The 26,759-nt window shown below is 38.0% G+C and overlaps 1 protein-coding gene across 1 annotated transcript in view; it reads left to right on the forward strand.

The window, feature by feature from the left end:
• Positions 1-26,759, forward strand: part of Lyst (lysosomal trafficking regulator) — a 160,881-nt gene that overhangs the window by 99,499 nt on the left and 34,623 nt on the right. The window contains exons 29-40 of the mRNA XM_006980155.4: positions 1,369-1,560; positions 5,725-5,903; positions 7,495-7,701; positions 10,332-10,508; positions 11,486-11,562; positions 11,886-12,074; positions 15,422-15,567; positions 15,651-15,747; positions 16,655-16,716; positions 18,540-18,595; positions 19,279-19,431; positions 22,385-22,629. Coding sequence (XP_006980217.1) covers positions 1,369-1,560; positions 5,725-5,903; positions 7,495-7,701; positions 10,332-10,508; positions 11,486-11,562; positions 11,886-12,074; positions 15,422-15,567; positions 15,651-15,747; positions 16,655-16,716; positions 18,540-18,595; positions 19,279-19,431; positions 22,385-22,629 — 1,780 coding nt within the window. The remainder of the gene's footprint in view (positions 1-1,368; positions 1,561-5,724; positions 5,904-7,494; positions 7,702-10,331; positions 10,509-11,485; positions 11,563-11,885; positions 12,075-15,421; positions 15,568-15,650; positions 15,748-16,654; positions 16,717-18,539; positions 18,596-19,278; positions 19,432-22,384; positions 22,630-26,759) is intronic.

The following is a 26,759-nucleotide window of genomic DNA, read 5'->3' on the forward strand; positions in this document are numbered from 1 at the left end:
ATGATTGTCATTGGATTATACATAAGGAATCTGTGGATAATAGAAGGATGAATCTACCTTGACAATTAGGAATATTGTCCAACTATATTATTTTTAATGCCTCTAAGAATTATTTTCTTCTTGTTTCTTTTTTTTTTCCTCAAAGATGACTCTACCCACCAAGATTATTAGCTGATAAAAATACTTACTAGTAGACAATCTAAAAAAAACTATTAAAATTTTAAATATCTTGGGCTGGAGAGAGAGATGGCTCAGAGGTTAAGAGCACTGGCTATTCTTCCAAAGGTCCTGAGTTCAATTCCCAGCAACCACATAGTGGCTCACAACCATCTGTAATGAGATCTGGTGCCCTCTTCTGGCCTGCAGGCATACATGCAGGCAGAATACTGTATACATAATAAATAAATAAATCTTTAAAAAAAAAATTTAAATATCTTCTAGGGTAAGTCATTAAAACCTGTCATAATTTAGTCAGATGCAAGTAATTTGTCAGATGCAAGTAATTTGTAAAAAAACAGTTTATGGAAATTGATATTTGTTTTCATAATTTAAAACAAAGGTTCAATTCCAGTGAAGGGTTCTGTTACTCCTCATCTACCAAGACGTCATTTTGGTTCCTATGGTCAACTTCCGATGCCTTTCTTCAGTCCAATAAATCAAGACTCCTCCCAGCTGTCTCCTGGATGCACCACGTGTGCAGTGCCTCCCAGAGCAGGTGCAGTAAGCGCAGGAACAGCACTCTGCCTGGATCAATCTGGGGAGGTGTTTCTCAGGAAATGCTTTCCAAATGATGTGTTCACCCCTAATCATTGTACTGGCAAAATCGCTGGACTTGTATCTCCTTTGTGATCTTTTCACTCTCACTGACTGATTTCTTATTTATCACTATGTATAATTTTCCCAACTATAAGATTCAACAGGAGTTACCAGGACATAGTAACATTATTACAAAATTGTCATGGTCTTTTTTCTTTCTTTCTTTTTTGGTAAAATACCTTGTTCTTTAAAACTGTTGATGATTTTGGCATACAAGGAAGTGAAACAGTGACAATAGTCTGTGAGGTGTCAAAGCTCCACATACCCATCTGATACTGTGAGTTTTTGAGAAGACTCTGACCGGGACAAACGAGAAGCACCTTCTGTGTCACTGGCTTCAGTGCTATAGTTTTGGACTTTGACGTTAGAAGTACTGTTGCACTTCTTTGGAGAAGGAAAAAGTACTAACTTCTCTTGCTCTCTTTTCCTTAATATAAATCAATTTTGTAATAAAAAGTTTTTCTTTTCATGACCCATAATCAAAAAATTATAGTGAAAATAAATTCATTGGTCATCATTAACTGTGGCATTGGATAATTTATGTACTTGCAGGTCCTCGAAAATTCTCCCTGGCTCAGACAGAGTCTCTCCTGATGAAGATGCGTTCAGTGGCCAGTGATGAGCTTCACACTATGATGCAGAGGAGGATGAGCCAGGAGCACCCCAGCCAGGCCTCAGAGGCAGAGCTTACCCAGAGGCTGCAGAGACTCACCATCTTGGCTGTGAACAGGATCATTTATCAAGGTAGCCCAGAACTCACTTTTCCCCCTTCATGCAGATTCACAGGGGAAATATGTCAGATGAAGGTGATTAGGTTTCTTTTTTTAAGACATTGTTTTTCTCTTCTTAAAGACCACAGAGTAAAGGAACCTTAGGTTCAAGACTAATGTTCCACTTAACAGTCCTGGCTGTGCTGGAACTTACTCTGTAGACCAGGCTGGCATCAAACTCACAGATCCACCTGCCTCTGCCTCCTGAGTGCTGGGATTAAAGGCGTGCGCCACCACCACCCAGCTAATACTTTACTTCTTAATGTGTTAAGTGCTAGTCTGGGTTTGGGCATTGATTTCAAAACAGTATTTTTTTCAACTTTTCATTTGACAAAGTAATATATTCACGGGCTGTTATTAGAAATAATACAGAGATCCTGCAGTTTCTCCCATGGAATCTTGCAAAAACTATAATACAGTGTCACTCTCAGGAAGGAGACGTGGATATAGTCAAGGAGGACATTTCCATCCTCAGAAGGAATTTCTGTGTTGCCTTTTTGTGGCCAAACTCACTTTCTTCCTCCTCCTCAGCCCCTACCTACCTCAAATTTACCCTGAATTTCTGTTTGTATCATTTCTACAATATTTTTACAAGACAGCCAGACACAGTGGTTCAAGCCTATGATACCACCAAAAAAAAAAAAAAAAAAAGAAAGAGAGAGAAAGAAAGAAAGAGAGGAAGAGAGAGAGAGAGAGAGAGAGAGAGAGAGAGAGAGAGAGAAAGAAAGAAAGAAAAAGAGAAAATCCAGATGTACTGTTGTATATCTTTAATCCTAGAGTGCTGGGGAGGCAGAAGCAGGCAAATCTCCATGAGTTGGAGGTCAGCCTGGTCTACATAGTGAGTTCCAGGATAGCCAGAGCTACATAGTAAGACCCTGTCTTGGAAAAAAATGTTTCATATAAATATGATATTAAGTCTGTTGCCATTTTTACTCAATGTAATTCTCTGGAGAGTCATTCTGCTTATTTTGGATGTATCAGCAATCTGTTTGGTTGGGATTTTGTTTCTTTTATGGGACAGTAGTGTCATGATGTGAATGTACCAGAATCTGTTTAACCACTTGCCTGTTGAAGGGCATCTAAACTCATTCCAGTTGGAGTTTCTCCAAACAAACTTTCTAGCAACATTAACATTCAGGGTTTTGTGAATATAAATCTTTATTTTCTGGGATAAACACCCAAGGTACATTTCCTTGGCTATATGGCAGTTTTAACTTTTCCCAAGTGGCTATGCAGTTTTATATGCCATCCCATCCACAATACATGAGTAATTCAGGTTTGACTGCACCCTCTCCAGGATCTGGAGTTGTCGTCATTTTATAGTTCACCATTCTGTTAGTTGTATGGAGATACCCCACTGCTGTTTTAATGTGCTGTTCCATGAAGCCAATATCTCTCTCACCAAGAGAGCTACAAAAAATAAACACCAGCAACAAAAACACTATAGCTATGTCCTGTGTTGCATACTTGTGAAGGCTGAAACTGTAGGATCACAAGTTTGAGGCCAGGCTTGTGTACAAAGCAAGGAATAAAAAACAATTCTATGGCTAATATTCACACACACACACACACACACACACACACACACGCACGCACACACACAATATCACACAAACACACACACAATCACACACACACACAACTATATCAGGACTGATGAGTATTCCCTAACTTTATCATTTGACTGTGTGTATGTATATCAAAGCATCAGGTTGTACACTACAGAATATAATTTCTTTCAGTTAGGCCTCAGTAAAGCTGAAAAAAAGCTAAAGCACTATCAGTGAATCAAAATAGAATTCTAAAAACTATTCAAGGGGTCTGGAGAGAATGCTCAAGAGCTAAGAGCACTTGTTGCTCTTGCAGAGGACCCAGGTTCTATTCCCAGCACCAATATGGTGACTCACAACCATTTGTAACTCCAGTTCCAGGGAATCTGATGCCTTCTTGTAACCTCTGAGAGCACCAGACATGTATGTGGTGTACAGGCATACATGTAGGCCAAACATTCACAAACATAAAAATAATTTTTTTAAATTGTTTAAAGAGTTATTCTGGTAGCCCTAGGAAGATAAGAAGAAGAAAGAAGTGATTGTCCCTAAAAACATACGGTAAGCCCAAGAACCATGTTCCTATGGTTCTATTTTTAACTCTTATAATTCATATTTGGGACAACAGACTTTCAGACTTAAATATAAAGCTGAACCTGGATTATCACATTACAGTATTAAAAGGCTAGTACATGTAGCCATCCATCACACAGATCCATCACAGATCCAGTATGTGTCATGTGGCCTTGCAATTGATTTGTACAAGAGTCATATGGTCTTAGTAATTTTTAACACTTTTCATCTTCGTTAGCAAATTTGACCTTTATAATTTCATAACTTATTATGAATTATACTTATCTTTAGATGTCTATATTGTTTTAAGTGAGTTCTCTCCTCTGTCACATTTTATCTAATTAGTACATCTACCACATTTATACTATGGTAAGAGAGTTAGTAATACAGAATATTTTAAAACTTTTATTTATGTTTTGTTTGTGTAACACAGGGTCTCTCTGCAATCCCCGGCAGTCCTAGAACTCACTATGCAGACCAAACTGGCCACAAACCCACAGAGCTCTTCCTGTTTCTGCCTCTTGAGTGCTGGGAATTAAGGCATGCACTGCCATACCTGGCTAGAGGATTTTTAAAATTTAATTCAAATATAATTGTCTCATTCTCCTCCTCTCTTTTCTGCCTCCAGCCCTTCCTGTGTCTTCCCCTCCTGCTCCCTCTCATGAGGGAAGAAAGTGTGCCTTTCTTCATGCCTTCTTTTTCTTTAATTGTGTATATGAATAAATATATAAATGCAATTTCCTGAATCCATTTAGTATTGCTTGTATGTATATATTTTCAGTACTGACTAGTCGGTTTTGGATAGCCATTTAAAGTGCTCATCTCAGGGGAAGGCTAATTCTCCCTCATTCAACAGTTGTTAACTGCCTGTGACTCTTCATGTAGGGGTGTGCTCTGCAGTTCCTCCCGTCTACTTTGACATGTCAACTGTTGTTGGCATTGTTCAGGTCTTATTTAAGCAATCATATTGTTGAAAATTTTTGAGTGCAGCTTCTCTGTAATATCTAGAAGATACAATCTTACAGAAGACTTCCTGGTCTTCTGGCTTTTACAATTTTTCTACCCTACGTTCCACAATGTTCTCTAAGCTGTAGGTGTAAGGTTGTGTTGTAGATGTATCCACTGGGGTTGGATACCTCATGATCAGCTGTTCTATTCATTTTGATTATTGTGGCTTTCTGAAATTATCTCCATCTGCTGCAAAAAGAAGCTTCCTTGATGAGGGGTAGGAGCTACACTCTCCTGTGAGGGTAAGGATAATTATTTAGAATGCAGTTAGGAATTAAACTGGTTTAGGAAAATGGCAGTTGCAGGTTCTCTTCCAAACTCCGTGGCATCACTAGCCACTGGTGGTTGGCTTGATTTATAGTACTAGGCACGATTTCTCTCCTGTTGAGCAGCCCTTAAATCCAGTTTGACAGTTGTTGATTACTGCCAAAATATACCTTTAAGAATATCTTGCTGTGCTGGTCATTGTGGTTCACAGGTGTCACAGCTGGATTGCTTGCCTCTTGACAGCTTGAATCATCGTCCTGTATGATGAAAACTAGTCCTCAGGAAGGGAGCTTTCAGGCCACATCCAGCTAGAATCTTCCAGATCCTGTGTCTAAAGTGCCTGGTGTCTTCAGCAATAGAGACTTATCTTCAGACTTCTGGAAGACAACCAAAAACAACAGCAATAACCTGTATTGTTCTGGGATCCCTTGGACTCCCCTAACCACCTACTAGAATGGAGGTTTTTCATGCCCAGTCCTGAGGTTTTTCATTAGACTTTTTAGGTTAGGTTTTGTATGTGGCTCTTGAGGATCCCAAGTGGCATAACTTCATTAAAATATACACAGTTGTATATATTATATGTAATTTTAGGTAAATATAAAATAATTCTCTATGGTTGTCTCAAATATCCTCAGTGTTATTTATCCTACATCTTTTCCACAGAGGGTATTTTTACCAGCATCATTACTATGTATATCAGTGAGTTAACTAATTTTTTTAAATTCTTTTTTAATTCAAAGAGTTGAATTCAGATATAATTGACATTTTGAGAACTCCAGAAAATGCAGCTCAAAGCAAGATCTCAATTTCCCAGACTGAAATTTCTGAAGAAGATATGCATCATGAACAACCTTCTGTACACAATCCATTTCAGAAAGAAATGTTCATGTATCTGATAGATGGATTCAAAGTGTCTATTGTAAGTAAATTAATGACTTGGAAGGTGTCCACTTACAAAAACTGAACAGAAGTCTTCATGTCTAAACTATGAGTTTCCAAAATCATATTTCTTTTTGCTATTCAGTGTTTTTTCTACAATTGAAACTATTTCAATTAGTTTTTTGCTTTGTTTTTTGGGTGGGTTTTTTGATTTTGTGGGGTTTTGGTTTGGTTTGATTTGCTTGCTTGCTTGTTTGTTTGAAGTAAGGACTCACTATGTAGCCTAGGTTGACTTTGAACTTACATTTCTCATGTCTCAGTCTCCTGCTAATTGAGATTACAAGTGTATGCCATTATGCCTGGCTTGGGCTCTTAATAACAGAATAATGTAGTTTGCTGACTTACCTATTACAAAATGAAGAACCTCATATAGCATCAGGGAAGAGTAGGGTTTTGATGATTACTGTGGCTATAAATGAATAGCCTGTTTTCTTAAAGGCTTTATTTATATTCTTGAGTTTCTGAATTATTATAATGTTTAGATCTTAGAATAAACATCTGGTGCCTTCAAACTGATATAGAGAATATTGATGGGTGTCTGGCTTCACTTACCATCATCTCACTTGAGTTTCTTTGGATCATTTATACTTGACCATGGGGAACAAATCGATCAGTTCACTCTGTCAATGGTACCAAAGGCCAATCTAATTATAGAAAACCATGAGTCATCACTGTCAATCTCTGACTCTAAACTAGATTTTTGTGCCCATCTCTGATTATTAAATAAACTGTAGATGTACTTGGAATTCAATCACTCAAACAGAGATCTTAAAAGTAGGAGTAATTGGAAAGCCTTTCTAAAGTTCCGGATAGACTCTAAAATGATTGCAGTATTAAACCCAGATGATTTGGTCAATACTAGGCTACTGGTAGAGCTACAGTTAAAATAACATGATTGGTTATACTTTAAGGAAAATTGATAGTCAATTTCTATATAGTTCTAAATTTGTAACTATTGTACTTACTGTGGTAGTACTGACTCAACTTTTTATTATGAGTTGCTTGTCTTTTAGATTGTAAAATCAAGATGGCCTTACCTGCCATTGTTCTCTGATTGTTTTGATTCTATTTTAATTGACAATCTGTAAGCCCTTGGTGATTTTTTTTAAAGTGACTCATGAAATTAGCCTTTCCTTCTGTGCTTATCTCTTTTTGTACTTGTAGCAAATATGTTCTGGCTATTGTTGCAAATTTGTCTCTTAAACTCTCATTTGTGTAGATATGTGTATGAGGTCTAACTTAGAATATTAAATCTAGAATGAGTCATGTTCTATTGTCTCCCTTGAATTGTGGGAAGTTAGTATAGTATTGCTTAAGAAGTCTGATCCCGAGCCGTTCAGCTTGCTCAGTAGGTTAAAAACACCACACAAATGTTGACAACCTGATTTTGATCCCTAGAACCCATGTAAAGGTGGAAGAAGAGAACCAGCCCCACAAAGTTGTCCTTTGACCTCTACATGCATGCTATGGCACCCATATACCTTCCTACACATACTACTACTATTACTACTGCTACTAATAATACTTAGTTTGTTAAAAGTCTGATCCTGATTCACTCCTATTTTGACTAGGGTTCAAATAAAACCAGTGGTTATAAGCAGCAGTGGACTAAAATCTTGGGGTCCTGTAAGGAAACCTTCCGAGTCCAGCTTGGAAGATTGCTCGCACATATTTTATCACCAACCCATACTGTCCAAGAAAGGAAACAAATATTTGAAATAGTTCATGAGCCAGCTCATCAGGATATACTTCGAGACTGTCTTAGCCCATCCCCACAAGTAAGTATCTTAGCATTTGATAAGGCCTTTCAAGACAAGAACTGAAATTAAACTACTTCTGCTGTCAGGAATGTAGTTTTCTTACCAAACAAATTTAACCTGAAGTCTTCCATCATGTGTTTTGTAGGCTTGATTTTTTTCTCTCCTTTTTCTGTGGTCATTTCCCAGTTGTTCCCAGTTATTTCCAGGACTTGGATTAGAAATTCTGTATCTGAGTTCTTATAAGGTCTCATATGGTTACTTGTTCCCATATTGTAAAATATTTTCCTTTTTAAAATACATTTTCAATTAAAATCTAATTATATTAGTCTCTCCACTTTCCTTTTCTCCCTCCAGTCCCTCCCTGTTTCCCTCCTCCCAGACTCTAACTTAATAGCCTTTTTTTATTATTGTTCCATATATGTGTGTATATATGTATAACTATATAAACATAATCTGCTGAGTCTGTTTTTGTTGTTGAAAGTTCTTCACTCTCTTTTGTTCTTTACTAGACAGCATGTCCTCTATAGGAATGTTCTTTATGCCTTTTCATAGCTGCATACAAGTTTTGTTCGTTGGCTCTCTCCTAGGGTTGGAAAGCTCACGGGTTCTTTTCTCTATTCAACTCCTTTGTAATGAATCCTCCTCCTTTCAAGATGGTTTCTCGTCACTGCCCCTTGCAACCTCTTTCCATACGTGAGGCTCACCAAGAACAGGGAGGGCACTGTCCTCTCTTCTGTCCACGCCTTAGCCCTTGACTAGCTCACCCTGTATTTCTTCTGCTCCTCCCTTCCTTTAGTACATTCGGAACACTTCCTCCTGAAAACTTTACTTTTACACACTCTTATTATTTATAAAGATTTATAATAGATTTAGTTTCTTAAGTCAGTTTGTTTTGGTTTGGTTTTTTGAGATGGAAACTGTCGTCCAGGCAGATCTTAAACTTGTGGGCTAATATGATCTTCCTGTCTTTGCCTCCCAAGATGTCTACTTTTTGAGAGCTGAAAAAAAGATAATTTTACATGTGTCCTAACACCATTTCTCATCGAGAAACTATTGATGAAAGGATAGTAAAATGAGATATTAGAAAAACTTAGTGTTTGAGAAAATCGGGTATTTCTTTGCATGTTCTCCTTTTGTAGCCCAGACTACCCAGAAACGTGGAGCGGTCCTTGTGCCTCTGCCTACAAATGCTGAGGTGTAAGCCACTGTTGCTGGCTCTTTTTTTTTTTTTCAGATAGTTTTCTAAAGATAGTTTAGAATGTCATTGAATACTCAGCTTAAGTAGATTTAATGTAAAATGAACATTACTTTAAGACACACAGGAAAGTACTCCCGTCATGCACCGCCTTTCTTTATTTGCCAATTCTTGAGTGCTTTTACTCTCACAGCATCTGTTGCTTTTCCTCTTTGGTCAGGTAGCAGCTGTCTCCTGACTAATTTAAGATGCTGCATTGAAACGAATTTAAGATGCTGCTTCGCTACTTTCACTGTTGCATATGTTCATCTTAGGCTCTTAGCAACATGCTATGATTCAGCATGTTAGTTTAAATATCACCTAAGATGTAATCGTTTCTAGACCCATTTGTTGACATTTAATTCTATCCACAGTTTAAAATGCTGTAAAGCCAAATTCAGTGATGTTTGAGTCATTGAAAATTTTTAAAGTAAAGGGCTTGTGTTTTAGTTTGTTGGCATAATTATTGTTTAACATGTATGTACCCATGACAATCAGATGTGATAGGCATAATGTGAAGGCCCACCTAACAAAAGTAGGAACCAAAATTTGGTTTGAGTTTGCACTTCAGAGGAAGCCATCATCACCCTAAGAACTCATCACCTTAAGAATTTGGGCTTTAGGTCTGCTCTTAGGTGGGCCCGCACCAGCCCTCGCCTTGACGCTCATGTAGAACTCATGAGATGCAGGATCTTACTGCCTTTAGTTCCTTGTCTCTTCTTTTCCTAGAGAGGCGTCAGTCAGGGTTGACAGGCTAGGGACAGTCTTTTGTTCCTGAAACCTTACCATTTTCTCCTGGGTGAAACTCAAAGGAAAGAGGATGGAGACCTACTTTTACTTTAAGTTAAAAGACAAGTTTCTCTTCTAGTTCAGTGTTTTTGTCTTTTCCTTTATCCCCATTTATTTTCTGTTTTTCCTTATCAAATTCTCCCTAGAAGCTGGCTAACTAGATTGCTTCATTTCAACCATTTATGAAAAGTTTCTAATATACACAGAGAAATAGAATAATATGATGAATACCACATAACCATCATATTAAATATAGATTTAATATTTGATAGCATCTCTCTCATACTGGCGGCACCATTTCTTCTTTTTCTCATTTATTTAAAAGTAGTTTGTAGAAATCACGACATTTTCTAGATTCTTTTTTAAAACACTTTTTTTTATTATCAAAGCAAATACAATTAGGAATATCTAATACATAATTAAATTTTTCATCTACCCTATCATGTTTTTTTACAGCTATATTGAAGTCGGACCCAACAAGCTAATTTTAGAAATATATTTAAATTTATTATTAAATAATTTAAAACCAAAAAATAGAAATATAATTAAATTTATTATTAAATAATTTAAATGGAAGAAATTAAAATTCTTTATAACTAGAGCATTATTACTTTTCTTTTTAAAGCATGGAGCCAAGTTGGTTTTATATTTGTCAGAGTTGATACATAATCACCAAGATGAGTTAAATGAAGAAGAACTGGGCACAGCAGAACTGCTTATGAATGCTTTAAAATTATGTGGCCACAAGTGCATCCCTCCCAGTGCGCCTTCCAAACCAGAGCTCATTAAAATGATCAAAGAGGTAAGTCTGTCAATCAGCGTTGTTTTTTTAGGAGATCCTGTTGTGCACACTTAACACAGTGACTCAAAGATCTTATTCATTATTAGGTAACATTGCTGATAAGCTTGCAATGATTCTTTCATTTTTACTACAAGAGTTTTTGATCAGGAAAGAAAAAAATAGACTTATTTTGAGGAGCTTCCTATTCTCTTTGATTCTCATCATCCATTATCTCTAGCCTTCAAAGAAGGAAAGATTTTTTTAAATTTATTTTATGTATGTGGGTGTTTGCCTACATGCAAGTCTGTGTATCACATATGTGCAGTGACCTTGGAGATCTGAAGAGGAATCAGAGTTCCTGGTGGTTGTGAGTCATCATGCGGGTGCTGGGAAATGAACCCCAGCTTGGCAACAGCAGCAAGTGCTCTTAATGGCCGAGCTGTTTTCATAACCCCTATGAAGGACAGATTTTGTAGTGACAAGCAAGTTGAAACCTCCCTGGACTGAAGGACTCGTTAACAGCCCAGTGAAGTAAGCAGGTAGCTTTGTAAACTCAGCAGGCTGGGAACATACTTAACTTTCTTGTTCTAATTTCAGTTGCTCAAATTATACAAAAAAAAAGAAAAAAAAAGGAAATTATAATGTTTAAGTGGCTTATATTTCAGTAGTCTGGTCTTTTGAGATTAATTTTTCCTTTATTAACTTGCTTTCAAAATTACTTTGTTAAGCAAACCTGATAAGTGCCGATATTATATGAGAAATGAGAAGTTTTGGGGCTCAGGATGTAGACCAGTTTGTAGAGTGCTCCCCTAAAGGGCCTGGATGTGGTGGTACACACCTGTAACCCCTCTACTAGAGAAGCTGAAACAGGAGAATTGGGAGTTTATGGTCATCCTTGGTTACATAGTGAGTTCAGTGCCCGTCTGAGATACATGAGACCCTGTCTCAAAAAAGAAAAGGGAGAATAAGTTCCATATATTATTATTTAAATCTTTTAGGAACAAAAGAAATATGAAAATGAAGAGAATGTGAGTAAAGGCGCGTGGCAGAAAACAGTTAATAATAATCAACAAAGGTGAGTTACAACATATTCCAAAGCCCTGTCCTTCAGAAGTCATCCAATCCTGTACATTTAGTCTTTTTTTTTTTCTTTTGCTTTGATTTTTGAAACTTGTGAGGTCACTTTTTTTTGTAGGTATTCATATGTGTTTATACCTGTGTGTGTTTGAGTCTGTATGCGTATGTATGTATATATGTGGAATGTAGAGATGGGACTCAGGTTTTCATGCATGCTAGTCAAATACTATACCACTGAGCTGTACCCCCAGCCCTCAGATGTACTATTAAAGTATTTTTTAATGTTCCATGGATACTCAACTTTGAAACAATCTTATTTAGTCTCTTTCAGCGACTCGATTTAAAATCCAAGGATATATCTAAAATAGCTGCAGATATCACCCAGGCCATATCTCTCTCCCAAGGAATTGAAAGAAAAAAGGTGATTCAGCACATCAGAGGGATGTACAAAGTCGACCTGAGTGCCAGCAGACACTGGCAGGAACTCATCCAGCAGCTGACACATGACAGGTGTGTGCTGGGAATGTGTCTGGGTTCAGCTTTTGTATGTGATGTCAACCACTGTTTTCACTATAAAATTCAGATTTATAAATTATTTAAGGAAACATTTTATTATCTAATTATCAGTTTTTAATCTTTAAAAATAATCACGAGGTTGTTTTTTAATTCTTGAAGAAAAACATGTAAGCAGTAGCTCTTTCAGATAGTAAAATTGACTTCAATTAAAAAAATTTCTTTTGCAAAAGGATAGAGAAATTGTCCAAAGAGTGTGGTTGAGAAATAGATCTTTTTCTAGCTTAGACTTTATTAATACGATTTTAAAGGTGCATCAGAGAAGGCTAGAAAGGTGGCTTAGTGGTTAAGAGTGCTTGTGCTCTTGCAGAGGACAGGTTTGAGTTCCTCAGCACCCACATGGCAGCTCACAAATCATCTGTAGCTCCAGCTCCAGGAGATCCAGTGCTCTTTGTGGCCTCCTCAGGCACTAGGCACACATATGGTCCACATTCATACATGTAGGAAAAAACGCTCATACATGTAAGTATAAATCTTTTTAAAAAGATGAATTGTGAATGACTAAAAAGAAAATTAATGTGTCATTCTTTATATTTAATTAAGATAGCTAATTATGTATGTAAAATGAATTAAAAAATTCAAAAAAAGAGATAGATAGCTTGCTAGCCTTGAGTGCTAAAATACACTAAAGGTTACATAATAATGGAAATTACAAACAGAAGGAATTATACTTAGAAAGTTTATAAAATAGCGCTTGCCTAGCATGTGCTAAACCATGAAGTCAATCACCAGTACCCCCCCCAAAAAAATTTTTAGAGTGTTTTTATTTTTATTTTTTTTTTATTTTTTTTAGTTATTGGCCATTCAGCTTTTTATTAAACCAATCACAACAACACATCTTCACACACTGTACAAATATCCCACAACATTTCCCCCCTTTTGTCTAAATAAAAAGGAAAGGTTTTAACTCTGACATAGTAAAAGTATATACAATAAGAACAATTATCAGGTAAGAATTACATTTACAATACTCAGTCCATTTGTATTAGGCAATTCAGAAAAATTGCTCTATTATCTATCTCTCTTGATAAGTCCAAAGTTTTATATATAACTGCATTCTATTATAACTTGTATTACCAATCTAAAAGTATCTTTTTAGACCTAAAAACATTTTCTTAGATGGATGACTTAAGCTTTTATGTCTCTCAACCTTATAAACTTTTTATCTCTTTTGAAAGTTTCTTTTTTGAACTTGGTAACCAAAAAAAAGAAAAGAAAAAAAACAAAACCCGTATAACCTTCTAGTCTTCAACCCCATCAAACACCTGAGAAGGATATAATATTACCTGAGTAAACAGGAAATACAGAGAAAACAACTTCCAAAACTATAGAAATGATAGAAACACCTGGCTGCCTGGACAGTCACCCAAGATTCCTCTGCAACGTTGGGGCATCTATCTTGGGCCTACAGGCCTAGAATATCTGGCAGACTTTTTGCCAAGACAGGATAGGACAGTTCTTCAAAAATTTCCTGCTTCACCAAAAAAATTGTTAAGTAGATGAAATTGGGAAGTTGGGATATATATCTCTGTAGAATTGATAACATTCTCAGTGGAGTACAACAGAAAAATGGAAAGAACTCAGTGGTTTTTGAATTTTAATTTTAATTGATGTTTATTATATTTGATGACTAAAAAGTAAGGAAATTTGTTTTCAGAAAATGTGTGGAAGAATTAATTAATATTAAAAGAATATATTAAATATTATATTCTTTTAATTAAATATTAAAAGAATTAATATTTCATAACTTACATAGATATAAATGTATAATTCTACTTTTCTTAAAGTTCAAAAGAGATTTGTTTTCTTGTGCCAATATCAACAACAGGACATTAGCTGAACATGTTAGCTGTTGTTATTCAGAACTTTGGTGGTGGTGTACCTTGGAACAGTGCATGTAGGAGTCCTACAAATATTTCTTGCTCTGGAAATAGTTTAGGGAGTCTATCCTAAGGAAAGGATTCAAAATGCAGAAGGTAGTAAATTAATTGGGAGCAACAAAGGAGTATTACACAGTTAGCTACATTATGATGACAAGATCAGGCCCTCTGAATAGGTGAGACAGTCGATTGGCTTGATCTGTTTGGGAGGCATCTAGGCAGTGGTACCAGGTCCTGGGCTCATTGCATGAGTTGGCTGTTTGAAACCTGGGACTTATGCAGGGACACTTGGCTCAATCTGGGAGGAGGGGACTGGACCTGCCTGGACTGAGTCTATCAGGTCGATCCCAGTCCTCGGGGGAGACCTTGATCTGGAGGAGGTGGGAATGGGGGGTGTGCTGGGGGGAAGGGGAGGGGGGCAGGAAGGGAGAGAACAAGGGAATCTGTGGCTATTATATAGAACTGAATAGTATTGTAAAATAAAAAAAAAAGAAAGAAAGTAATGTTCTGGGTAATAGAATTAAGGGTGATTTTTTTAAATCTGCTTTCTGAAAAATGTACTTACTATAGTTTTACTCTTTTCTTTCATCTAATATCTAAAATTTAAAATTTTGACATATACTACAAAAAGGAACTAGTTTTCATCAGTTGGAAGAAATGGGAACTCATAAAAAATTAATTTGGAGAAAATTTTCCATTAGCTAATAACCATGTTAGGTATAGTATATTGTATAATGCTGATAAAGTTTTGCAGTAGGAGGGGCACATCTTTTGAAATTGTTAGTATATTTAACATGGAAGGGGGAAATCTCATGAGGCCTCAGTGCTAGACAAAGGACTGCAGACAACTAAAGAACACTGAGAGTGGGAGGAATAGTTTTCCCCAGGGAAGAACACAGCAATTGTTTATCAGTACCAAGTGGTCAGCCCCGAAAATATACACACAAGTAACTTTATGCAGACTGAGCAGGTTGTGTTTATATGTTTAGGAGAGAGAGAGAGATGGGGGGGCGGGATATGAAAGAATGTATAACAACAATTAAAAAGAGACCGTGAATTTGAAAGAGCAAGGGAGAGTATGGAGTGGGGGTTGGAAGGAGGAAAGAGAAGGTAGAAATGATGTAATTATAACCTCAAATTTCCTTTAAATTTTGGAACATAAAATTTAGTAGATACAGGACAGTAGAGGCAGCGCTTACTCCAGGAGGGAACTTGGGAACTGGACTCAGGGACAGACACTCACTTTCTATGTTAGTCTTTATCCTATGTATATGTTTCCCCTAATGTACAAATTGCTGTTTTGTAATTAAACAGGCCCATTGTATTTATTTACTCAGTCTCTATAATGGTTTTAAGGCTGCAAGCCCTTGGATGACCACTAAGATGTTTTATTTCAACTTGCAGAGCAGTCTGGTATGATCCAATCTACTACCCAACTTCATGGCAGTTGGATCCAACAGAAGGACCAAACCGAGAGAGGAGACGTTTGCAGAGATGTTATTTAACTATTCCAAATAAGTATCTCCTTAGGGATAGACAAAAGTCAGAAGGTAATAGTAACTTTGACCTTGGCCTGTAGGTATGGCAGGCAACTGGTTATTAGATAAATGTTGTGGACTTTTTTTCTCAACAGGTGTTGTCAAGCCACCACTCTCTTACCTATTTGAAGATAAAACTCATTCCTCCTTCTCCTCTACTGTCAAAGACAAAGCTGCAAGTGAATCCATAAGGTAGATCTGAGAACATGCCTTCCTTTACTCTTTGATGGATGTACAAAAATAGCTCATTGTGGGTTTTGTGTATTGTTGGTTTCAGATAATGCTGTGAGGTTAGGAAAGTCTTAAACAAAAGAGGCTTGAGACAGGACAAGGTTGAATGACTAACTCCAAATGCCATCTCTAACACTGGGCGTTAATGGATGTCAGTCATCATGCTCCGACCCTTCCTAGCATGTGTATATTTTATAGCTGACTTTTTAGTCACTATAAAGTAGATGGAGCTGCTGCTGGTGCCACCACAGGAGTGGAATGTAGTGACATAAAGGGTCAAATTCCAGTTCCTACCCTGCCTACCCACCTGATCTTGGGCATGTTATTTAGCCTCTTTGCTTCAGTTTCCCCACTTCGTAAGTAAGGCAAGTTGTCATCTACAGGCTTCCATAGTATTACTGAATATTAGATGTGTCAGTCTGTATTGGTTTTTAATTAACAGTGTGGCTATATTCTTGTGGTGGTTATATTGCTATTGTACTCATGTTATAGTTAGAAACCATACAGGCTAAAAGACAGTAACTTCAGAACAGAAATGTTCTGATCCCAGTGTCCCTGTTTTTCAATGACCTAACCCAGTGTCTAGTTGCTTACTGAAACTATGAAACATTGGTGTTTCTTAAGTGGCCAGATCCAAATATTCTACAGGCAGCCACAGGAGTCCTTGGACTTTCCTAAAGATTTCCATCACTTCTCCTCTGATGAGTGTTCTATAAATAGCACAGGATCTTCATTTGAGTTTTGACACACCAGCTTATGCTACTAAAACTCTAGTCTGCTCTGCATTAATATTTTACTAGATTAAAAAGCTTGAAGTCTAAATTGAGCCAAAAATTGAATCATAGCAATTTTAAACATGTTTTGACAGAGTGAATCGAAGATGTATCAGTGTTGCACCATCCAGGGAGACAGCTGGGGAATTGTTGTTAGGTAAGTTGGCTTCAAGAGAATTTCACTCATGTTCACCCTTCCTTACTTTATTCTTAGATAATTTGAAGCATTTTTTATACAGAGGTAAATTTTCTTTAATATCACGTAGGTGGCTTTGCTTTGACATTATAGAGACAGCCCCCATTTACCCATAGGACCCAAGTGGATGCTTGAAAGCACAGATAGTGCACACATCATGATAAAGTTAAATTATGAATTATCCACAGAAAGAGGTTAACAAAAATAACTAACAAAATAACACCACCATAAAGGCTCAATGAATATGAGTCCTCTCAACATATTTTATTGTACTGTCACCTTTTTACTTAAAAGTACAATTCCATGGCTTCTCTTGGCATATATGAATAACCAGCATCACCACTCTTGCTTTTGGGGGCCATTATTAAAGTGAAATAAAGGTTATTTGGTCATAATGTGTTCAACATTATAGCAGTCAACCTGATGACCAGCCAATGACTGACTAGTAGGCCTGGATACACTACCCGAAGAGATGATTCATGTTTCAGATAGGATGGAGCAGGACAGAACTGGATTTCATCATGCACTTAGAGTAACATGATTGAAAATTTAAAACTATTTATTTTTTATATTTTCAATGGAATATTTTCAGATCATGGTTGACCAAAAGTAACTGAAGCCTCAAAAAAAAAAAAAAAAAAAAACCACCAAAAAAAAAAACCCACCACAGTCTAGTCCAATTGTCATCAGAGAGGCTTCATCCAGCAACTGATGGAAACAGATACAGAGACCCACAGTCAAACATTAGGTGGAGCTAATCCTGCAGAAGAGGGGGAGAAAGGATTGTAGGAGTCAGAGAGGTCAAGGACAGCACAAGAAAACCCATAGAATCAACTAACCTGGGCTCACAGGGGCTCACAGAGTGAATCGACAACCAGGGAGCCTGCATGGGACTGACCTAGGCCCTCTGCATTTATGTTACAGTTGTATAGCTTGGTCTTCTTGTGGGACTCGTAACAGTGGGAGCAGGGGCTGTCTCTGACTCTTTTGCTGGCTTTAGGGACCCTTTTCCTCATATTTGGTTGCCTTGTCCAGCCTTAGTGTGAGGGGAGGTCCCTAGTCTTACTGCAATTTGAAATGTCATATTTGGTTGATATCAATGGGAGACCTGCTCTTTCCTGAATAGAAATGGAAGAGGAGTGGATGGGGGTGAGGCAGAGTAGGTGTTGGGGCCGGGGACTAGGAGGAGAGGAAGGAGGGGAAACAGTGGTCAGTTTGTAAATAAATACAAAACTACAAATAACTGAATAAATATGAAGAAATGACATTTTCTGAAAGTACATGCTCAAAATTTTTTTATTAAGTTGATTTTATGGGTGAACATTTTTATATTCAATCATTCCTTTTACTACACACAATTTAGATTTTTCAAGTTAAAATCTATTGCTGTAGTTAAATTTTTTACTATTTTAACAGAGACTTCAGCAAGTAACAAAATAAAGCAAATCAGTGTGCTTGTACTATAAGAAAAAGACAATAGTAGAATGAGCCAGTAGCTAGGCAGTATTGATACATGCTTTATATATATTCTAATTTTATCTTAATGGTAGTTTTGGAAATTCAATTCTCACACAACCCTTTTTTAGTAAGAAAACTAAGGCACAGAGAGATTAAGCAACTAAGATCTTATGAGTACTATTTTAAAGTATCTATTGAGTGTGTGGAACTGTTTCTAGCTGCTGGTTCTCAAACTCAAGCCAGAGGACCTCAGAGGTCCCCACATTTCACCAAACAGAACAGTGCACACATACTTTCAAACCCTTCTGTCCAATTACTTCCTGCAGGTAAATGTGGAATGTATTTTGTGGAAGACAATGCTTCTGATACAGTTGAAAGTTCGGTGAGTGGAGGCTTAAGTTTATATTTACCTAAACCTAGAAAAAATTTAAAAACTGCATAAATCCAATATAATGAGAGCACTCACCCATTATTACAGTAGACGAGTGTGAATTACAGCCACTTTTTAAAAGGTCCTTTTAAAGGGAAGACTGCTATTTCCTCTTCCTCTGAGTCTGGGTCTCAGCAATTAGAGTTATGATTCAAACTCTAACACACTTCTGTCTGTCATGTCATTCTTCCTCATCGCGATCCTGAACAGCAACAAATAAATGCTCCCTGCCACTTCCGGTTCACAGTTGAGTACCTTTGCTATCAAAAGGAAAGGAAATTTTTGTCTAATTGAATAACTAAGCCATTCTGATGTCTATGTAGATGAGTAATGATAACAGGTTCTTCTGGATATGCTAGTATTTGCTGTAAAAATAACCAGTAAGACTCTGAATTCTCATGTTATGTAGGATAAAGCTGCTCAGTATTCTATAACCCTAAACAGGTCTAGAAATACTCTTTGTTTTTTATTCCTAAATTTTGTCTAACATGTGCAGTGTTATGTAATGGGAGGGTTTCCAGATAGTCTTAACTTTTTGTCATGGAAGAAAGATTTCTTCTTTTGTTTTGATATTTAAAGCCAAAATAATTAGTTTCATGTAATGGAAATACTTTTATCTGTTTCCTTTGTCTTAGACCCTTCAGGGGGAGTTAGAACCAGCATCTTTTTCCTGGACATACGAGGAAATTAAAGAAGTTCACAGGCGCTGGTGGCAACTGAGAGATAATGCTGTAGAAATCTTTTTAACAAATGGCAGAACACTGCTGTTGGCATTTGACAATACCAAGGTAAATCCACCACCATTTAGATTTGTTGAAATGATCATGTGACCAATGATGCTACTGATTCTATGAAGTTTAGCTAAATGAATGATAATTTTCTTAAATTGGTACTCTACAACTATATAAAATATACCTTACATCTTAATTAAGGAAGTCCTTACTCTTATAAAGATTCTCTCTGACCTCTAAAATGTTAAATTTGAAGTTCCCCAAGTGGCTGATAGGAGTAGCTGGTACTTGCTCAGGCTGGGATCCCTCCTCGACATGCCGTTACTTGCCCCACGGCCCTACTTTCTTGGTGGAAAACCTTGGGAGGAGTTCCATCTGCTGGCTGCCACCAGCCTGTCCCTGCAGTCCCTTCTGCTGCCTTTGGTCCCTTAGGTTCTCTCCAGAAATGCTCCACTCCTGCTTTCTTCTCATCATCCTGTCCAGGTCGCCCTAGCCTCTATTCTAACTCTGTGTTCCTCATCTTACTTGTCCCACCGGAAACATTTGATACGCTGACTAGCCTTTTCTTTCCACGCATGACAACTTCCTTTCTAGGCTCCTGGGCTTCCATCTTTTTCCCCTCATCAGCTTTCCCACTCAGCATGTTTGCGTATCCTTCTTGAGTAGCTCACACTCATTCTTCAGACCTCTTCTCATCTATCTCAAGGCTTTCAAAGCAGTCCGTATCCTACAACTTTCAGCTCTGTATCAGTGCCCAGACCCTACACATCACACCCACTTATTTAACTCTGCCTTGCTATCTTCACTTGGAGTTGCCAAGTGGTATCTCAAACTAAAGGTAAGATTCTCCCTGAAAATATCCTTCCATAAATGGAACCTCCATCTCCCTATTGCCCAAACCAAAAACCTTGAGAGTATCCTAGTAGACTGCCATTCCTCCCCCTCTGCATGTCTACTCCAGCCAGGCATACCCTTGGCCTGACTACACTGCTACAGTCTTGCTCTGAGCCACCATCATTTCCCATCTGATGCATTTATAGCAGCTTCCTAACTGGCCCAGCTGCATCCATACCCCACCCCTTCAGTCTGTTCATTTCTGTATTCAAAGCTCTGTAATTGCTTCTCATGCCACTCACTGAGGGTCAAAGCTCTTACAAGAGCCTGATGGAGCCCCAGGTAGTCAAGACCCTTGTTAGCTCTTGCCTGCATCTGCCGTTCTCTCCTGTACTCCTACTCTATCCGTGCTAGTTTTCTTCTCCTTGGATATATCAGACGCACTGATGCTGCAGGACCTTTGTACTTGACTGCCGCCTGGAATACTTTTCTCCATGGAACTCCCACTGACTCGCTCTGTCACTTTCCTCAGGCCTCTTGATCAAGTGTCTCCTCAGCAGAGTCCCTTACTGTACCAAACAGCATCCCCTCCCTCTTGACCCTGACTGTATAAAATAGCAGTGCCTTACTCACTGTTCCATTGCTGTGAAGAGACACATGACCATGGCGACTCTTACTAAGGAAAAAAAAAAGCATTGAATTGGGACTTGCTTAAAGTTTCAGAGGTTTAATCCATTGTCATCATGGCAGGGAGCGTGGTGGCAGGCATAGTGCTGAAGCAGTAACTGAGAGCTGTACTCTGCTATGCACACACACACACACACACACACACACACACACACACACGGTGTGGGGAGAGAGATGGGGGGAGGAAAGGGGGGACTAGTATGGCCTTTTGAAACTTCAAAGCACACCCCCAGTGACACACCTACTACTGAAAGACCACACCTCCTAATCCTTGTAATCCTTTCAAAGAGCTCCACTCCCTGGGGGCCGAACTCCTAAACATATGAGCTTCTGGGGGCCATTCTCATTCAGAGCACCCCAAGCAGCCCCTCTGTAGCCGGCAGCCAGCACCCCTGCCACCTTCAGCATGCTGCCCTGCTCCACAGGACTGTAGTCCCCAGCACTGTGCTCTCTCTACAGACTGTCGAGCCTGCCTGTGTTCTGTTTCCCATTGCCTGCATCTGGACACCCCTGCCATGTAGGTGTCTTTATGTGCTGGGAGGATGAAAGCTTTTTCCTTCCAGAGTGACTGCACACTCCGCCGTCACAGATTCCTATCCAGCTGGTTGGGTGCCAGCGTTTGGCACCCCTTGATTTTAGGTGACAGTGTCGGTTGTTTGGCACTGTGTCTGTCTGTCCCTACATTGCTCTGTTTGTCCTTTTCGTTCAGTCTGGCCTCTCATTGTCACATCAGGAGCTCTTCTTCCTACACCTGAACACATAGACTTTGAGGTATATTTAGTTTGTTTTGTTGGGGTTTTCATTTGTTTGTTTTGGAAGAGTCAGAAAGCTCCCTTTACAGAACTTTTACTAATCTCTGAAAAAACGTTTCTATAGAACTGGGATGCAGCTCAGTGGTAGAATGTTTGCCTAGAATGAACAAGGCCCTGATGAGTGCAATCCCAAGAACCACAGGAGTTGGGAGAAATTTTTTGTTTTCAATCAGTAGTGGATTTGCATCCTACTTACATAGGACATTGTATTTAATTCTTGTGAGGTAAACATTATCACTTCCATGTTATTGATATAATAACAGCATGAAGGGTTTAGCAGGAACACACAGACCAGATCTGTTCTAATGCAATCACTGAAGAATAAGTCAGTGAAGAAGACCACACTTTTCTACACCATCATGCTGTACTTTTATTGAATTTTTTTGTTTTTAGTATCTAAGTGACTTCTGTGCATAACTTTCCTTGGGAATTATGAACAGATAACACAGAAATTTCTGCCAGGTAATTTTATTGGCAGATTTATCCAGCAGTAAGCCTCATGACTAAGAGCCTGCCTCCAGAAGGGAACTGCAATCAGATTTGGTTCTCTACCATTTAATGCAGATTTCTTGGAGGATTTCAAATTAATAACATGTCTACAATGTTCTACTTCTTCTCCAGGGACATATCAATAAGCCGAAAAATATCTGGTCTTTCTTTTTCTCCTTCCCTTTTAGGTTCGTGATGATGTGTACCAGAGCATTCTCACAAATAACCTCCCCAATCTTCTGGAGTATGGCAACATCACTGCTCTGACAAACCTGTGGTATACCGGACAAATTACCAATTTTGAATATTTGACTCATTTAAACAAGCATGCCGGCCGATCCTTCAATGATCTCATGCAGTACCCCGTGTTCCCCTTTATTCTCTCTGACTATGTTAGTGAAACTCTTGACCTCAATGATCCATCTATCTATAGGCAAGTAAAAGCATTGCATTTTGGGTTTATATACATGCTGAATTTATGCCATTCAAGTTTTTACTTTGAAAACTTTCAAATATGCACAAAAATTTAATGATTAATGAAACCTTTATAATTCATCTTCCCCAATTCAATGATTGTGAATTATGAAGATTTTACCAAACTTGCATCATTTTTTTTCTTTTTATTTCAAATATCTAGTTATGCCACCTTTGAGTTCTACTGTATACATCTTTTGCAACAATAGGATGTTTCCTTACATTATTACAGTGCTATTATCCTATCTAAGAAAATTAACAATCCTGATAGTATCTAACATACCATCCATATTCACTGTCTCCTGCTTATCTCAACAATGCCTTTTGTGATTGGTTATTTTGAGTCACGTCTGTCATTGCATTTGATTGCAGACACGTTAAAAAAATACTAGAAAGGCCTTTAAGTTTTTATATGTATTTTTTTTATTTTTGCAGCATAATAACATTTGTTCAAAAGTCTCTGTTTGCTAAAGAGCAGGAATTAGCTCAAAAGGCTTACTTGGATTCAACTTACCCTTTATTTTGGGAGGAATCCACTAAGATGGCTGTGTGAATTTGATGTCACTACCTACCATCAGGAGGGCTATAGTGCTCTTCTCTGAGGATGCTTATGATGGTTTGTAGTTGCAGGTTCACACTGAACTTTTATCTAATAGTTTCATCCATGGCTTTATTGCTTGAATCAGTTATTTCAGTAGAAATTGCATAAGGATGGTTCCCTATCTGTCTTAGCTATAATTTGCTATTGCTGTAATGAAATGCCATGACCAAAAAGCAAGTTGGAGAGGAAAGTGTTAATTCAGCTTACATATCTATGCTGCTCTTCATCATCAGAGGAAGCCAGGATAGGATCTCAAACAGGGCAGGAACCTGGAGACAGGAGCTGATGCAGAGGCTGTGGAGCATGCTCACTGGCTTGCTCATCATGGATTGCTCAGCCTACTTTCTTATAGAACCCAGGACCACACACCCAGGAATGAAACCATCCACAATGGACTGGGCCCTCCCCCAACAATTACTATTTAAGAAAATGCCCTACAGCTAGATCTTATGGAGGCATTTCCTCATTGAGAACTTTTAGAGAACTCCAGCTTGTATCAAGACTAGCCAGCACACTAATCCTCTTATCTCTTCTAAATTTATGAAAAGAAAATATAGAAACTGAGCTTAAGATACCTTGTTTCATTGGAGAACAAGGAAACAACATAGAAACAAACTTAATAGACTCTCATTACCAAAGACAGGACAGTCTGAGGATCCAAGAGAATAATGGCAACAAGAACAAGTAGCTGAAACCTCTTGAAATTAAAAAACTACATTATTTAATCATTTTATAGTCTACATGTCCCTTATCCAAAATGTTTAGGATCATAAGTACTTTCTGGATTTCTGAGTTTTAGAATGTTTGCACACTCCCAGTTGAACATCCCAAATCTAAGCATGTGAAATCTAAGATGCTCTGGTCTGACTGGTTGTGATGCACGGTGTGTTATGAAGCTTTGAATTTAGGATCATTTTGGATTTCAGATCTCTAGATTAAGAATGTTCATTCTAAAGCCGGGCGTTGGTGGCGCACGCCTTTAATCCCAGCACTCGGGAGGCAGAGCCAGGCGGATCTCTGTGAGTTCGAGGCCAGCCTGGGCTACCAAGTGAGCTCCAGGAAAGGCGCAAAGCTACACAGAGAAACCCTGTCTCGAAAAACCAAAAAAAAAAAAAAAAGAATGTTCATTCTAGCTGGGTAGTGGTGGCACATGCCTTTAATCCCAGCACTTAGGAGGCAGAGCCAGGTGGATCTCTGTGAGTTCAAGGCCAGCCTGGTCTACAAAGTGATATCCAGGAAAGGTACCAAAACGATACAGAGAAACCCTGTCTCAAAGGGGAAAAAAAAGAATGTTCATTCTATACTTTTAAAAAATTACATATGGGGGGCCATGAAACAAAGGTCATTGGTACCTTTGGAGGTAATTCCATAATTTGAAGTTTGAGAATTAAAGGAAAAGTATATAGCATTTTTCTGCCTTTCTTGAACAAACTGTTATTTTTAAAGAAACCAGATAGCCCAAAATCATTGGCAAATATTTCATTTAGTTTGAAAAAAAAAGTTCTCTTATTTAAAGAAAAATTGACTTCAAATATTTCACTTGGGATGTTTATAAATATCTTGATTATAACGCCTCCAAAATAGGCCTGATTTGGCCCTTTCTCAAGAAGTCAGGCTCAAGTGAATCCACAGTGGCACATTGTCTGTCTTGTAGATACTATATACACAGCTGTTGGACATTTGAACATTTTACACATTGCTGCTATAAATATATGTGGCCTTTCTGGAAAGGAGTTTGACAGTGTGTGTCCAAAAAACTGTTAGATGTGCATACTGTTTTAGCAAGTTAGCTTCTAGGAATTATTCTTAGGAATACTAAAGGACATATGCTCAACATAAAGGTTCCACCCAGCAGTTGTTTCATGAGAACTGGGACCTGAACTTGCCTGGTTCTTTGCTTGTTTTGGTATCTAGCACTGTGTGTAAAGATTTAGCTAGGAATGTGGTGCTCCTGTAATTTTTTCAGTGTATCTAAAATCTAGAAACAGCCTGAAGATCCAGCATTAGATTAGAATATATTATTGTATGCTGCAAGTACTAAAACAATATTGTAAGACAGGTGAAATGACTTAGCAAGTCATACTTGCTCCCCAGTCTGAGGATCTGAGTTTGATCCTTGGAACTCACATCATACAGAGAACCAACTCCCCCAAAGGTTCTTATGATCTCCAAGTGCACACCATAGCATGCATACCCACACATACTCATCACCTACATTTATACAAAATAAATATGTGTTAAAAAAAATACTGTAAAAGTACATTTTGTACGCATGAAAAAAACATTCTTTTGATTAAAATATATATAGGCAATCACTAATAAGCAGGACAAATACATGCTAAAATGTTTTCCCTATGAATAAATAGCAGCATGACTGGTTTTTTGTTTATTCTGTTCACTTAACTGCAATTTCTTTGAGGGTTTTGTTATGTTTATTTGTTTTTCTATCTGTCTGCCTGTTTGAGGCAGGGTTTTATCATGTAACTCTTAATAGCCTAGAACTTGCTATGTAGATCAGGCTGGCTTGAACTCACAGAGATTCGTCTGCTTCTGCCACCCAAGTACTGGGATTAAATCATGTGTCACCACACCTAGCAACAACTGGAATGTCTTCATTTTCAGCCATAATAATATAATTTGTATCTAAGAAGACTTATTACCAAATTCTTAAGGAATAAAAAAAAAAAGTGCCCGGATCTTAAAGATAATTTCTTTGATGCTAGGTGGTGGTGGTGCACACCTCTAATCCCAGCACTTGGGTGGCAGGTGGATCTCTATGAGTTTGAAGCCAGCCTGGTCTACAGAGTTAGTTCCAGGCCAGCCAGGGATACACAGAGAAAACCCTGTCTTGTAAAACAAAAAACAAAAACAAACAAAAAGATAATTTCTCTGTATTTTGTAGTGTAAATTGACATCTATCCTATAAAACTGTTTTACTTTTTTGACAACGTCTCTAAGCTTAGACAGTGGTCACCAGAATGTGCATTTAATGTTACTAAACTCCACATCCTTAGGAAATAGTAATTAATCAAAAAAGCTGTGTCGTGGGGACGTGGTAACACATTCTTGTAATCGCAGCACTGAGGAGACCCAGACAGGAGGACCGTTGCAAGCACAAGGCCAGCCTGAACTGCAAAGTGAGCTTAAGGCTAGCTTGGGCTACATAGTGAGGGCTTGTCTCAAAAAAAAAAAAAAATTACACCTGAATAAGCTGAATGATTGGATTTACTGAACCTTGGCAAATCTTGCTATTATTCTAGTACAGTGTCAGATTTTGACATTGTAGACGGTCTTCTCCTTGTGCCTCTTAGCCAGAGCACCTGATCCCTCAAATCAGAGCTATTTCTTCTACCCATTTTTGCACCCTACAGAGACACTGATAAGTTTTATAGTGGGTAAAAGTGAGGGCATGTTCCTTGCATTTTTGTCCTCTGAGAATGGTATGTGGTATTAATAGTCGGAACGCCGGTACTATCATACTCATGTGC

This window comes from Peromyscus maniculatus, chromosome 5 (genome assembly GCF_049852395.1).
Source record: "Peromyscus maniculatus bairdii isolate BWxNUB_F1_BW_parent chromosome 5, HU_Pman_BW_mat_3.1, whole genome shotgun sequence".
NCBI classification, from domain to species: Eukaryota; Metazoa; Chordata; class Mammalia; order Rodentia; family Cricetidae; genus Peromyscus; species Peromyscus maniculatus.